This window comes from Xenopus tropicalis, chromosome 4, assembly GCF_000004195.4.
Source record: "Xenopus tropicalis strain Nigerian chromosome 4, UCB_Xtro_10.0, whole genome shotgun sequence".
Taxonomy (NCBI): domain Eukaryota; kingdom Metazoa; phylum Chordata; class Amphibia; order Anura; family Pipidae; genus Xenopus; species Xenopus tropicalis.
Genome location: NC_030680.2, coordinates 101,450,817 through 101,467,113, shown reverse-complemented (window position 1 = coordinate 101,467,113; position 16,297 = coordinate 101,450,817). Strand labels below are relative to the sequence as shown.

At 38.1% G+C, this 16,297-nt stretch overlaps 1 protein-coding gene across 2 annotated transcripts in view; it reads left to right on the top strand.

The window, feature by feature from the left end:
• Positions 1 to 4,339: 4,339 nt before the first annotated feature.
• The window catches only part of soat1 (sterol O-acyltransferase 1), a 29,064-nt gene continuing 17,106 nt past the window's right edge, over positions 4,340 to 16,297 (top strand). The window contains 5 exon segments of one of the 2 annotated variants that reach the window (NM_001126764.1): positions 4,340 to 4,378; positions 9,115 to 9,253; positions 13,116 to 13,174; positions 13,415 to 13,554; positions 14,466 to 14,525. In NM_001126764.1, the coding sequence (NP_001120236.1) occupies positions 9,127 to 9,253; positions 13,116 to 13,174; positions 13,415 to 13,554; positions 14,466 to 14,525 (386 nt within the window). In that variant the 5' untranslated portion in view covers positions 4,340 to 4,378; positions 9,115 to 9,126. 2 annotated transcript variants of the gene reach the window in all.

Here is a 16,297-nt window from a genome sequence, read left to right as displayed (position 1 = left end):
ATTTGGTATTGCCAGGTGTAGGTACCAATTTCATAAATATATACAAGTTATTTACAAGGATGATCGAGTCTGCAGCCAGATTATTACTGTTAGTTCAGAGGATATTCGTATTGCGCACACCATACTAGCTGCGGTAAATACTGTCAATACTGCAGCTAGTATGGTGTGCGCAGTCTAAACCCTAGCAACCCCATTTGCTGCCCACAGCTTGCTCAGCTCAGAAAGACTGCTGCTACCAATCTTTTAGCCGCCGGCTATCAGGAGCCAAGTGCGTACCTGCGGGAATGGTGCTGGTAAGAGCCGCTATCGCACATCAGATACCAGTCACACTCATCGGGTACGGTCACAGAGGACCTCACTACTGATCTCGGCACCCCCGCTCTCCTTGATTAACGCGGGAAGTGTTCGACAAGGCAGCTGAAGCTCTGCATTATGGGATCTGTAGTTTATTGTGTGGCGCTTCATATCGCCGGGCCATTAAAAACAATAGTAATAAAATTATCTTGCAACTTTGACACATATGGAATAAAGGATAGTGACACCTGGGGCACTTGTTCATAAACCTACTATGCTCAAATTCTGTATGACAATTATTAATGCTGCTTTGGGGTACTGCAGGCTGCTGCATATTTTTGTTTTATGCACTACCTTGAGCAAGTGGCTACCTGGTCAGCAGTGCCTGTGCAAACCATATCTAAAGCCGAAAGAGGATCCGAAGACCCTTGCCTCTGTAACTCTTTTGGTCAGTGATAAAAGGGCCGTTCCTAGCCTTATAGTGAAAGAGGGTCCTAGAACCCTGCGGAGCCTTTTGACTAGGGGATTTGGGAGTGTTTGCGAACCCTTTAAGAAAAGTTTCATTACATTTTGCATCCTGTGTTTTTGGACACAAAATGATAAGAAAGCAAGTACCCCAGGCTTTTAAATAACAGAAAGCTTGCGGTCTCTTTTTTTCAAAGGTGTTTATTTATGCATTTATAACATATAACAACATGAAACATTGACATTGGTTCTACAAGCGTGTTTTGTTCAGGATATATACGGTACATTGGTTTAGGTAGTCAGTGGTGTCCTACTCGAGGTAATGTTCAACTTCTGTTAAAGATGGGGAGGATTTGGGTTTACCGGTGAGGGTTCAAATTCCCCGGGAGGATCCTGTGGAATTATTCCATGGCTTCAACCCATGTTCCCCATACCTTGTCATATTTTTGGGGGCATCCCCTTGCTATGTAGGTGAGTTGTATCAGTGGCAGAAGAGCATTGAGTAGATTGAGCCAGCTGGCAATTGTCGGGGCAGATTGTGCCATCCATTGAAGGAGGATACTTTTCCTAGCATAAAACAGTAATGTTCTATAGAGGATGCGAGGTGCTGATTGGGGAATAATATCATCCACAATGCCGAATAGGCAAACCTTGGGATTGAGTATTTTAGGTAGGGATGTTGTGTTTTGGATGTGGTCTAGGATCTGATTCCAAAAGTGATGTACTTGTGGGCATGACCACATTAAATGAAAGAAGTTGGCCTCAGGGGCACCACATTTAGGGCAATGGGATGAGTTGCGGATTCCCATACGATATAGACGTAGAGGGGTCAAATGGAGCCTGTGTATGATTTTGAACTGGATTAACCTGTCTCTTGTAGAGATCAGATAGTCATAAGCCCTGTCTGTCGCTTCCTCCCAATCTTCCCTGTCTAGCTCTGGTATGTCTTGGTGCCAGGCTTTTTGAGCTGTGAGAATGGGAGACTGGAGGGTAGATAGGAGCAGGGAGTATAATGTGGTGATCAGTTTTTTGGAAGAGGGGTTTCGAAGGGTAGTTTCGAGCTTCGTGAGCACAAAAGGGACTATAGTTCTCGAAAACTGGTGTCGAAAGGCTTCGTGGAGTTGTAGGTATGAGAACCAGGGTTTGCGGTCTCTTTTAAGTAATTAAAATGCATAATGCTTTTCCAAAAGAGTTGCCATTCACACCTTGAAAGTATTTCAATTCTAGCTGACACGCTCCTAGATACTATTCTATTCTGTTGCGATATTTGTTGCTAACATAAGTCTATTATGATAAGAAAGATACTTTTTAAGTAATAGTATCTAGGAGCGTGTCAGCTAGAATTGAAATACTTTCAAGGTGTGAATCCATCCTTTTTTTAAAAAATTTTCCCTCTTATCTTTTCTATCTTTTTTAGCAATATTTTTATCTTACAAGATTAAGAATAAAAGTTATATTTTATCATAAAAAAAATAGGTGTGCCACCCTTTTAGGTTAGAGGGGCAGAACTTTCATTTGAAGCAGTGTAGATGGTTTTTCACGGTAAGAGCAGTGAGGTTGTGGAATGCCCTTCCGAGTGATGGCAGATTCTGTTAATGCCTTTAAAGGAGAAGGAAAGCTAAAAATTAAGTAAGCTTTATCAGAAAGGTCTATGTAAATACAGCCATAAGCACTCACCGAAAAGCTGCAGAGTCCTCTATCAAAAGGCATTAAATGTGAACTTGGTACTGCATTTATATACTGCTATGTGTATTTGGGTATTAAACATCAAGGAGCTGATTCATCAAAGTATGAATTTGAATCCCGAAATGGGTAAAATTTGGATTAGATACGATAATTTCTGATGATCGCAAATATCACAAAATTGCTTATGAAAAAGTTTGTATTAGTCACGATAATATCGTATTGGCAATCCGAAAAGTCACTAAATTTTCTAATCCAAACGATCGTTAACGGCGGGAAAACCTTTCTGACTTTGCATGATTTTGGAATCCTCCCATAGAACTCTGCAGCTCCAACCTGGCCAAAGGAAAGTCACGATTCCGAAGCTTGAATGAATCCGAAACTTTCAAACTTGGCGTGACAATACAATTTTGTCGCATAATTTTTGCCGCACAGTACGAAAAAGTTGCGCAAATTAGCAAAAAAAACGGCTAAAATACGCAAGGTACGAAAACCTAGAAAAAATATGATCTTTTTGTATTCGGAGGCAATCATATTTTGTTAAATGGGCCCCCAAGAGTGATACTTATTCTTGCTGCTTGCACCAAATGATATACGTTGCACTATTTTTATTACAGTAGACCTCAAGACAGAGGCCAGGCGGCAAGAGTAGAACACGGGGTGACAAAGTCTGGGTACCCCAGCTGTATCTCATATCAAATGCACTTTTCAGTCATATGTTAAAAGAATTCTGGTTAAAATTACATTTTCCTTAATTAAGCAAACAAATCATTTTGGATGACAATCCCCTTTTAAATATGCTGTACAAAGTAATTTTGGGACACATTTTAATGGCAAATGGCACAAAGTGCAATTCATTGGTGAACCTATTGCAGGTATTAAGATGCCTGCTACTTTATTTTTGATTAACTAAAGTATTAAGCTGCGTGTCACTGACGCTTTAAAGGAACAGTAACACTAAAAAATGAAAGTGTATAAAAATAATTACGATATTATGTACTGTTGCCCTGTGCTGGTACAGCTGGTGTGTTTGCCTCAGAAAGACTACTATAGTTTATATAAGTAAGCTGCTGTGTAGCCATGGGGGCAGCCATTCAAAGGAGAAAAGGCACAGGCACATAGCAGATAACAGATAAAGCCCCATTATATTCTACAGAGCTTATCTGTTATCTGCTATGTAACCTATGTAAGCCTTTTCTCCTTTTTTCCAGGTTGAATGGCTGCCCCCATGGCTACACAGCAGCATATTTATATAAGCTATAGTAGTGTTACTTTAGCAAATACACAACTTTACCTGTGCAGGGTAACAGTACATTATATTTTCAATACTTTAATACACTTTCATTTTTGGCGTTACTGTTCCTTTAAGCTAAACAGTTACCTATGATTATGCTATTATATAAGCATAAAGGGTTTTACGATGTTCATGCCTTTATTTACTCAGATGTGAGATTCTTATTGTAACATATATAATGTTCATTAAACGAGGAAAAAAACTAAAAGATGACAAATTCAATTGTTCCTAGTTTCCTTTATTCAAGAGTAGCTGCTCTAATGGCAGCAGGTACTGTTGGCAACCAGGAAAAGGTATTTTCTTTTTATTTCCCTGGCACAAGTCAGAACTCTGAGCAGCAAATACAAATGATTTCTAAGGAAATTGGGAGCTGCAGCGCAGGCACGGTAAGAAACCAACATTAAAGTCAAGTCTTTTCTCTTTTCAAAACAGACAGAACAGCTTTCAAAGGGAACTGCGGTGACTTCATAGCAGCTTCCGACTGTATTACGGCCGACTCGCCACTCCCACAAGGCGGCTCCGTGTGCGTCACTGCGCTTACGTGTATTCGTGACGCCAATCTCGCGTAATGGGATTTGTGGCTTGGGGATTCTCTGTAAGGCTGGAGGCTAGGTGCCTGCACTTAACTGTTCTGCGGCAAGTGTAAGTAATGATCTGGGGCTGTGGGCTTTGCGAAAAGTGGGACTGTTGGGCAGTATGAAATCTACGTAGGGAAAAGAACCTGCAGGCAACCTTGCAGCCGAAATCGCTCCCGAAGTCTGCCATTCACTGACAGAACGGGTGCCGGTAATCCAAGTAAGCGCAGCACAGCGAGGGTCACTTAAGAGCCCAAACTCGCCGGGCCCGGGACGCCTGCCCCTTTTTGTCCACGACTGACGGCGGTCCTGTTGTTCAGTGTCAGTGGTGCCGGTATACCTGTTACAAGGAACGCATTTAGAACCATTTAGAATCTCACTCAGTAGATTCATAATTCGTGTATTGAGAATATCCTCTGAAAAAATACGATTATTTTTCGAGGAACCAAGTGAATTTCTAACCTTGGAAGTGGCAGCTTTTAACAGTAGGGGTTGCTGGTAGGTCTAGTGCCACAACAGAATTAGTTAGGGTTACCAGATCTTGAATGGATAATTCATTCCAATACTAACCTGCTCCTGGCTTTCAGTGAGCACACTCTGGGTCAGCAGTCATTGCCATGAAGGTTGGGTACCAGGAGAGATGCAGCCATTATAGCTGCTGCCAACTACACATTCCTTCTGTTACTTGTACTATGGGTAAGGGGACTGACTCTTGAGAGGCAAGTTGATGAATTTAAAGGAGAAGGAAAGTTAAAAATCACAGAGGGGTGCAAAATGTTAGGTATCCCTCCAGTGATTGTAATCTCTTACCTTTTGCACCAGGCAGGCTTCTGTTAGGAGAAAACCGCACTGGGAAGAAGATCGCTCTCTCGCAGCTACTTTGGGCTGCTGCGGTTTTCTCCTAACAGGGGCACCAGCCTGGGGTAAAAGGTAAGTGATTACAATCATTGTGGGATGCCTAACATTTGGTACCCCCTAGTAATGTTACCTTTCCTCCTCGTTTGAAGATGTGGGGGGTGGACTTTGCAGGGGTTGAAAAGGGGTGGAATTGTTTTCCTTTTAATGTTTGAATCCGACCAAATGTCTGTATCTAAGTATGTGATTGTTTATTTTTTTATTGGTTTCTTAATCTTAACCTCTCGCCAATTTGTAGCTAAAACATATCTCTCTTTTTATAATGAACTACTCCTTATATTTTATTTAAACATACTTAACACGTTTTGGGTGCAAAATGTTTTTAGTAACACAATGGAAAATTAGACAAAAAAAACAATAATGGGTTTTAGTTAACATAAATATTCACCCCTCCATCCCAAGAGAATACTGGATAGAATTGCCTTCGGCTGCAAATACAACTGCAAGCCTTTTGGGGAATGTGCACAAGCAGCTTTGCATACTCTTTAAATGATTTGATTCCTCTAGGATGGTTAAAATAAATTAAGGAGCAGGCATACCAATGTAGTCTCACATGGAGTAGGAAATGTATAGCTCAAAATTCTTCCAGGCAGATTTTTCTCCATGTTATTCAGTTTAGTCAGATTATTAAGATTGGGCTTTGACTGGGCCATCTTTTTGTTGTTGAGCCACTCCAATGTTGCTTGGCCTTGTGTTTTGAATTATTTTCTAGCTGAAAGATTTTTGTATTTTTAGCAGAATACAGTTTAATGCATTTCAAAGGGGGACAGGGTAGTGATCTTAAGTGGGTGGTTGGTGGCATGAGTGAGACAAGGTACTTGCCTTGGGTGCCAGTACCTCTTGGTCAAGCTGTGGCTTTTCATCAGCAGGGCCCAGGCATCTTATTAAAATATAAGGAAGAATGGATGGTGAAAAATACAAGGAAAATCTCTAGTAAAAAAACTGAATCTTGCCAGCAGGGCAGTCATTCCAAACACAAGGCCAAAATATACTGTAGTGGTTTTAGAGTAAAAAGGCCTACAATGGCCAAGTCAAAGCCACTATCTCAATCCAGTTGCGAATATGTGATACCATTGGCAATGTAGGTGTCATCTGACTTATCTCAAAAACGTAGAGCATATATGCCCAGACAGGTGGGCCAATATCAATTCTGGTTAGTGGGCAAAGTTATATACTTAACCAAGCGAGGTCAATAGTTATGCAACCAACAAATGTCTGCTTTTTTGTTTGATTTACTCTTGTGTCACAATAACAAATATTTTGGACATTCAGATTCATAGGGAAAGTTCACCTATACAAAACATACAATTTTCTAATAGTAAAAGAACAGAAATGTATACCGTTTTTCCAAAATGTACCTTTTTCCTCCTTCTCTTATATGTGCTATATGCTAGGTTACCTTCTAATCTGTTAACATTGCATACATTAGTTGACACACTTCTCAGCAGAAACTAATGCAGGTTAAAGGATAAACCTTTAAGCAGGACGCCTCCGCTTCATGCATTTAAAGTGGCTGTGAAAGGAGAAATACCATACAGCAGACATCCGTTTTCCTTTGTCCCCCTTGACTTTAACAGTTGCTCTGTAAACATTCTTTGGAGAGGCTGAAGCTATCCCTGCTGCTAAGAAATGTATCAACTTTTGTGCCAAATTTTAACAAGTTAGTAGTTCAGCAATCTGGCTTACTGTGCTGCTACTGGGAAATTTGAGAAATTGGGACTAATCTTATTTCATTTTAAAGCTTGCGTTTGAGATAACAAGAAAAGTAAAATTAGAAAACTAGTGAAGCAAAACAATTGTCATGTACTACCTGAAAATGTTTTATAAAGGTAAACTGCAGTATGTAACACAACCTGTGCAGGACAGGGTGTGAATATTTATGCAAGGCCCCATAGGCAGGAGTTGGGGGAAGGGGGCTTATGTTACAGAGTGGTTTCTCTATCTTAACACCAATTCCCCTAATCAGGTAGGGGGAGGTAGTAAGGGCATAATGATCCATTAATAATCTCTTTTGGGGCAGGGACCAATGTTAATGATCTGTAATTGCTGCAGCATATGTCAGCGCAATATAAATTAAGGATAGTAATGATATTAGTATTTTGCTATAAAAATTAAACAGGATTTTACTAAAACTATAACAGTGCATGTTCAAAATAAGTTTTATTTATTTTGCTAATACTGCACAGTGCCTTAGGCTACTTGCACATGGTGCAGTTTCTTGGTCTATGTATGAGGCTGAGAAACTGCCCCTCGGCTCTGATCTGCTTTTCATTGTGACTGCACCCACAGCCACTGTGTCAGCCTGGGTGCAGATACATGAAGCAAATTCAGGCATGAAAACTTGCATTTTCACACTGAAATTCGCTCCTTGCACTCAGGCTGACACAGTGCCTCTGGGTGCAAACATAACAAAGTGTGAATAGGGGAGGAGGGGCAGTTTTTCTGCCTGCACTTATACGCAGGCTGATAAACTGCCCCATGTGGCAGTAGCCTGATAGTATGCCTTTAAACTTTGAATCCTTGCTGTAGAAGGGTTAATCTTGACAAAGCCAAGACAGTTTTTCCATTTATTGGTTTACTGTAAATCTTTTATTGACCATTATCACTTTTACCCCTCTGAACTTCCTCTGTGGAATTTATCAGCCTGATAATTCATCTTCCCAAGATCTATATCATGCTTGCTCTAGGTCACGTTAACATTTGGTTGAAGGCAGGAGGTTTATTGGGTGACTAATAATGAATTTTCCTTTTAAATATATGTTTATGGTTTTCTTGAATAGATCAGTTATTATTTTCAAATTTTTTTTATACCACCTCAATCCAGATTATGATGACAATACTGACACTAAACTTAATAGACTTGGTGACTCTTGGTTTAGACAACAGATAAGAGATGGCCGAACACAGCAGAAGTGATAACAATCTTGTTTTAGTAAAGACCAATCAGCATTTCTGAGTGACAATCACCTGATCCATAAATGCATGCAGTTCAAGCAGTTGCTATTTAAATTAATTGGGAGACATTCTGGGGGTTTTCTTTCCCACAGAGCTAAAAAATTGCTGGAATTAGGGCAGTTTGCATCAACAAATAAATAATATGTGGGTTACAGTTTTTTTAATGCTGCTGTTACTGGTCCTTAAAGAGAAACTGACACCAGAAATTAAACTGTTTTTTAATATACAGTATTATAACATTGTCTTTTCATGAGCATTATTATGTTGCCTTAAATGTATTTGCCCAATGCTTTTTACATTACCTATCTGATCACCCAAGTTCCAGTATGAGGGGGCTGCCATATTTGTGCCGCAGTAGTCTGTTCGCATTAGAAGCTATAACTGACAGGTTCAGAAGGGACAGTCAGGTTGGCAAAACAGTCAGGTTTAGGGACTTTATGTTACAATAACTTACAAAAGCAAACTTGTCAGTGAACACTATCAACACAACCTATATATAGCTTTTTATGTACATTAATATTTTGAAAAGTAGTTTTTTCATGTCAGTATCACTTTAAAACTACCTGCTGAAGAAAGAAAGTACTTGTGTTTGGCTTGTTTTTCAAATGGGCAGTCTGCCAGAGAACAGTAACCTTAGTATTACTTCTGTGTTTTACGGAACTGCAAATAATGACATCCTGTATTAAAGCAAACAAACAATTTTATCTGCTACTGTTTTCTATCCAAACCTCACAACTACTGACTTTCACTGTTCTACGGATATTTGTGTCCTCCATTGTTCTTTTTACATTGTGCTATATTGGCTTTCATGCTTTCTGTATGTTAATTCCTCTCCATAAGACTCGTTTCTTCCACAAAATGTCTCCCTTTCAGTTCTACTTTGGGGAAGCTGATATCTAATATTCATTCTGTTTTGCCTTATAAAATACATAGAAAACTTAAAAAATGTCAGACGAGGAGAGCCGTGTGCTGCGGAGTCGACGGGTAATCTCAAAACAGTCTGTGCATTCTGAGCAGGAGGATGTCGCAAGAAGAACTGAAGAAGACAGAGTGTTTAGGACAGTGAGTAATGGTAAGAATGACTTTTAAACCTCTAGCGATTATTTCTCACTTTCACCACATGCCAGTGTAGAGCCACTTCTACTATATGTGCCTGTTCAGTTGATCAGTTGTATACCACTTCACTTTCCCTGTTTGTCCTGTTTACCTCAAGAAATAACAAAAAAACACTTTTTTGTGTGTGATTAATATAATAGTCAACAAGTACAATCAACACAAGCCCTTTTCATTAAAGTCATTTTGAACATGTGAGGGCTTACTGTCCCTTTAAAAGTAGTATTTATCTTATGCTGCACTGCTGGTTCTAACTTAGGCTGAAACAATGTAGCAGTCTCACTGACCGCCAAGGCTCCAATTCCCACAATATCTTACATGCTTTTCACAGGTCTGTAAACTTGCTGTCTTCTGCTACTTTGTTTCAAGAGTCGCTACAGACAATGACCAGAGATACTTATACTGCTTTAAATAGTATATACATTTACATATAGCCGTAAAGCTAAAAGTCTTTCTTTAGTAGAGTCTCAGGGACTTTGTCTTTACAATGCTTCTCCTGTATTTATTGTTTTAGATTTTGGCTCTCAGTGACAGTAAATGTAACATTCAGAGCCTATGATGGGATTATCACACAAAGTGGCACACATACATATTTTAACAAAGTTCTGTCAGTCTTTTTTTGTGTATGAGTATATTTTTCTTGTGTGGACTTCATAGTAGTGGCTAGATGGATTTAGAGTGTAAGGAGAACTTTAGAAGACACAACGCACAATTTACAGACGAAATTACAGTGGAACATGGCTTTCGATTTTTATTTTTCAGTGCAATTTAGGGTGTGAAAGAATTATGATTTTCCAAAGTAAAAACATTCACAACTCACACCTGCTGGCTTCAAATGTCACACTAAGATTCCCACAGTGTCTTTAAAGAAATACAGATCCAAACTCTCTGTCCAAGGATAATAATGTAATGTGTAATAATAAAACTGTAACTTATACTTGATTCTACCTAAGCTGCATGAATCCGTATTGGTGGGAAAACCATCCTTTTGTGTTTGTTTAAGTTTAAATGACTTAAAGTAGACTTAAGAAATGTAGATCCAAATTACAGAAAGATGCCCCATCAGAAAACCCCAGGTCCCAAGCGTTCTGGATAGTAGATCCTATACATGTACCTTACAGCACAATGATTTTTGAGACTGGAAAATATTTGCTTTATAAAATAACATATTACATGTAATTAATCATATATAAATCCCCAATTTAGACCATGTTTTTATTGTATATTTTATCCCTGTTCCCCTTAATGTTTAAACCTGTTTCCCAACTAATACCTTTTAAATGTATCTATAGAATATATATATAGTTAATTGTTGAGGATGCAGTATTTAATAAGAGCTTTTCCTGTCTGCATCACTGTCATGTGAAACTGCATTGCATGCTTCCTGCTTTTAATACTTTTTTTTACTTGTGACTTTAGTCTTTGGGTGTGTAATCATGACTAATATAAAACGAGAACATCTCAAATAAAAGATTTGCCTCAGTTAACTTAATCTCTTCCAGACCTATAAAACAATGAAATGATTTTTCATTTGTGAAAAGGCTAGTGCAGAAACACAAAGCTTTTGTTCTGATCTCAATTATAGTCATAGTCAGTTATATAAGTCATCACTCAATGGACTAAGAAACAGTCTTGACTGGAAAAAAGAAAACCCTCCCAGCTTGGCTACTAATGCAGAAAAAAAACATATTTTTTTATCCCTCATAAAACAAATTATTTGCTCGCCTGGACCTGTAAAATGTCGCAAGCCATAATGCTTAGTTATAAATATGTAAGGCTGCAGTTCTAATAGGTCTTTATGTCTAGTGTACTACAAACTGGTTGATTATTTACTTTCAGTAGTGCATTGTTTGACTGTTAATCATCACACACTGTACGTAACAGAGTGAAAATAATTATTGTGATTGTATGTAAAATGACTAGTCTGGGATTCTCCAACAAACAAAAACAAGCAGAAGTGATAAAAAAAATAATAGTTCCCTAACTGACAAACTTTGGTACACTATGGGCCTCTCTTTGTAAACACTTGCACGAGTGAGGTTTCTTACCCAAATTGGCAATGTATTTATTTTTAGTTAGCCATTAAAGGTATCCGGTTGTTAATCTACTTGTGTGTGTGTGAAAAAAACGTTAATAAATGAGTACAGTTTCTGGAATGTTTTTCCTGCTGTCTCTGCTACTCGGTCAACAGACAAACCCAAATTGCTCATGAGGTGTTTTGTAACCCACTTAAAATTTCACTCCCAGTTATTACACAATATTTTGGAATATTTGGAAGAAGTGATTGCTGTGGTCCACAATTCGACTGTGGCTTGTTGCCTAAAGGGAGTGCTATTTAATTCATACTTTTGCAACATGTTTTGGGCCCAATCACCCTTTCTCAAATAAGGTGATTAGACCTGAAACATTTTGCAACATTAGTAAACAGCATAAAGCTTGAGAAAGAGCGATTGGGCCTGAAACATTTTGCAACACTAGTAAACATCATGAATTAAGCTGTGACATCTGTTCCTTTATTATGGTATTTTCTGGTTATTAATTGAGATTGCCAGGTTGTGGAGGCAATTAAAGTAAAGGTAAGGTAAATTGAGCACTGCTGAAAGAGTTTGGACATTAAAGAATGTGTAAAGTCTGTTTCACTGGGGGGTGATAAAATGTTAGGCACACCCCCTGTAAAGTAGATAGCTAAGGTTTTCCTTGGTCTAGTGCTCCTGTTAGGTAACTTTTTCATGGGTTAGTACAGCTTTCTCCTAAGAGCTACTTTTAACTCCTTAACTAAGATCTTCATCAACGTCAGACTGACAGGAGACACAGCCAATAGGAATTTAGTCTGCTACCAATACAGGTATCGGACCCCTTATCCAGAAACACATTATCTAGAAAGTTCCAAATTACGGAAATGCCATTTCCCATAGACTTCATTTTAATAAAAGAATTCACATTTTTGAAAACTATTTCCTTTTTCTCTGTAATAATAAAACAGTACGTTTTTTCTTGATCCCAACAATAAATCCTTATTGGAGCCAAAAACAATCCTATTGGGTTCATTTAATGTTTAAATTATTTTTTTAATAGACTTAAGGTAGGAGATCCAAATTACGAAATACCCCTTATCCGGAAAACCCCAGGTCCCGAGCATTCTGGATAATGGGTTCCATACATGTACAATGCATGACTTGACATATAAGGAAGTAAAAAAGCAACTATCTCTTCAGCTGCACATTTTATGTTAACTATGTATATGGCAAAGATTGTTCTATTAATGTGAACTGTTAGATTTGTGAATGTTGTGCAATGGTGAACAACCCCTTTAATGATGCTGTAGGCGTCTTGGTGGCCTCCCTGACTAGTTATTTCCTTGCCTTCTCATAAATCTTGGAGGAACCTCCTGATCTTGGTACAGTCACTGACTTCTTGTATAGATGGAAATTTTGTAAAAACAGTGGATTTATCTGTTTCTTTTCTATAATAGTGCAAAGCACCTGATTCAACTGGAACTTTCAATTACATGTGATCTTCAGGGAATAGCTATTTCCTGAGGTAGATTGTGATTGAAATATTGGTGTATATAAATATCCAATATATGTACAATATATCCATATAAATGGATGGGACCCATTTTAAAGTGTTTAGCCAACAGCCTTGTGTTTTTATCCAGTTACAGAACTGTGCAGTTAATATTTGATCAAGGTTTCCTGTTTACAACACTTGAGCTTAGCTTGCCAGATAATGCATATTCAGCAACTGGCCTTGTTCTCTGTTAACTTAATTTTTTTCTCTTTTATGGTGCACAGTGACCTGACTTTGTTATTTTCTGGCAGGACTTGTGGATCTGGAGCATGTGATCAGCAGGAAAATGGAAATGAGAAAAAAGGCAGAGGTAAAATTTACCTTTTAATCCTTACATTAAAGCCTACAGATAGGATTGTAACATTTTACAAACTGTAGCTTATGAATGATATATTTACAGAGAACATTAAAACAAAATGACAAGTCAATTTCCTCAATCTGCACACAATATTGTCTGTGTGTATTTATTACACATTCATTAAGATTGATGGATATGTCATTTATGCCTAATGCTGATTTACAATATGATGTCTTATATATTATAAAATAGCACCTGAAGAATGAGCTGATGAAGGAGGTGGATGGGCACTTGAATGAGTTTGTAAACAACTTGATAGAAGAATCCACAGTCCTAGAGAACACACAGTCTTTCTACCCTGGGAATGCAGAGAAAGACAGCCAAAAAGCCAGGTAAAATAAATCAGTTCTGTAGAGAATAAAGTGCATAGGAATTAAAATATACAGAGGAAAAAAAAGACAAGCATAAGGGACTATAATATAGGAAAATTCAATAAAAGTTAGTAGAGCTAAGTCGTGCCACCAAAACAAATTCTGTGGTATCAGGTAGGTAAAAACCACTACTAAAACCTACAGTATCCAATATAGGAATTCACTTAGATCTGCCTTCCTTCTCCTTCTCATTCCTTCTCATGGACTCGGCTCCATCACTCACCTAGAGTAAGGTCTGGGAAAATGCAAAAGCAGTCATTGCCTTGCACTTGAGCCGAATTGCTGCAAGTAATGTAAATTTACACTGATTTCAGTGTTAGTGTTGTGCAAGGCATTTTCTGGGAGATTTGTAGCAATTTTTTTTTTTTTGAACACAGATAACAAATCTCCCTGTGTGTGATTGCCCTAAGAAATATAGCACATGGTAAATTGTTATAGCTGCAAAGTCAGTCGGTATTCAATTTTGCTTGCAGAAATAAAGGTCTATTTAGAGCATTCATTTATTTAAAGACCATTTCTACAACTCATTGTAGCACAGTGATCTGCCAATACAATGGGACAGCAATGGGAATCGCGTATTTTTTTTGTTTGTTATGAAAACAGCAAGCCACAAAGATTAGAGTGATATAGAACACTACATTTGTTTAGACATGTATATAATGAATTCAGTTTCTTAATATAATTTTCTTTGCAGTAACAGCTCAATTTAACAACACAAACTGTACTTGAAAATACAGTATATTTCTGTTCCAAAGACACTGATTTGCCTGTATTTTTTTTAATAAGCATATGTAATGTCCACGGTTCTCCATGGATGCTGGGGCATCGTTTGTCTTTACCTAATTGTTTTGTGTTCTGTGGTTACGTTACAGAGGACAGAGGGCACTTCCTGAGCATGGAAAGCTCTTTGTTTCAAGACGTTCACTTTTGGAGTAAGTTGGTGTTTCTTCAAGTACTTTTTTTTTTTTTGTAGAGTTGTAGACGCTGATTACACATATTTTAAAGGTGCAGAACCAGCAGTGCCCAAACACCACAAGTAATACTGAGTAAACTCAATTCCACATAGATGTTAAATCCTTCATTTTTTAAATTTTACTTTTGTGAAAAAGGTGCTCTTGACGGTTAACAAACTGATAATGAATCACACCAAAGATTGAAAATATTAATGGGGTTAAAGGGTTAAATAGGTATTTTAGTGCACTTTAAATGGTGCATTTTATTTATTTAAGGTGTTCACTTCAAATTAGATACTGTACTAGTGCTCCAAGAAGTTGCTTAAAGAGGGTTTCAGGGATGGAGCTCCTGAGGTAAAGGACTTTCATTTTCCAGCGTCCTTGTTCTTACATGCAATTGTGTGAGGAGGGGGTGGAAAATTAAAGGAACAGTAACACCAAAAAATGAAAGCGTTTTAAAGTAATGGAAATATAACATACTGTGGCCCTGCACTGGTAAAACTGGGGTGTTTGCTTCAGGAACACTACTATAGTTAATATAAAAAAGCTGCTGTGTAGCCATGGGGGCAGCCATTCAAGCTGGAAAAAAGGCTCAGGTTGCATAGCAGATAACAGATAAAACACCATTGTATTCTACAGGGTTTATCTGTTAGCTGCTATATAACCTGTGCCTTTTCTCCTTTTGAATGGCTGCCCCCATGGCTACACACAAGGGTTTATATAAACTCTAGTAATGTTTCTGAAGCAAACACAAAACTTTTACCAGTGCAGAGCAGCAGTACATTATAGTTTAATTTCTTTAAAGGGGACCTGTCACCTTGAGAAATAACTCCAAATTGTTTTCTATTGTGTTTTTCAAGCAAAATAAACTTTACTTACACTATATAAATTATTTTAATCTTATTTTCTTCAGCCTTGGAATTCACAATTGCAGCAAGCAGGCAGGCAGCATTTTGTGGACACTGTTATCAAAGCAGTTATCATTGCATCCTGCCAAAATCTTGTTTCTGTGCCAGTATGGGGGGACCTGATGCCCATTTCCATGCACTGGTTACACAATTATATGGTGAGAGGGGAGGGGCAATGTGAGGAGTGCAGTAACAGCTAAGAAGTTCTGAATTGAAAGTGAAAGTAACTGTCTGCCCCAGTCAATATATGATTGACAGTTGGGATTTTTAAATGCTTTTATAATGGGTATGGATGTGGTAATAAAAAAATGATTTGGGGTTTCATGTTTAATTTGAAAAGGGCTTTTATTATACAGCTTTTTATGTCTGGGTGACAGGTCCACTTTAAAATATATACATTTTTTAGTGTTACTGTTCCTTTAATCACATTACCAGCACACAGGAAAACCCCATAGAAAATGATTGAGACAGACACAACAAAGGTAATGCGGGGATTGGGTTGGGAGGCAAGTGGTTTATACAGAGCTCATTGGGAAACCATGTTTTTTTTTTTTTTTTAAACGCATCAGTTAATAGAGCTTCTCCAGCAGAATCCTGCATTCAAATCTGTTTTTCAAAGACACAAACAGATTTTTTTATATTTAATTTTGAAATGGGGCTAGCCATATTCTTCATTTCCCAGGGTGCCACAGCCATGTGACCTTTGCTCTGATAAACCTCAGTCACACTTCACTGCTGAGCTACAAGTTGGAGTGATATCATCCCCCTCCCAGTAGCCAATCAGCAGAACAATGGGAAGGTAGCAAGATAGCAGCTCCCAGTAAATATCAGAATAGCACTCAA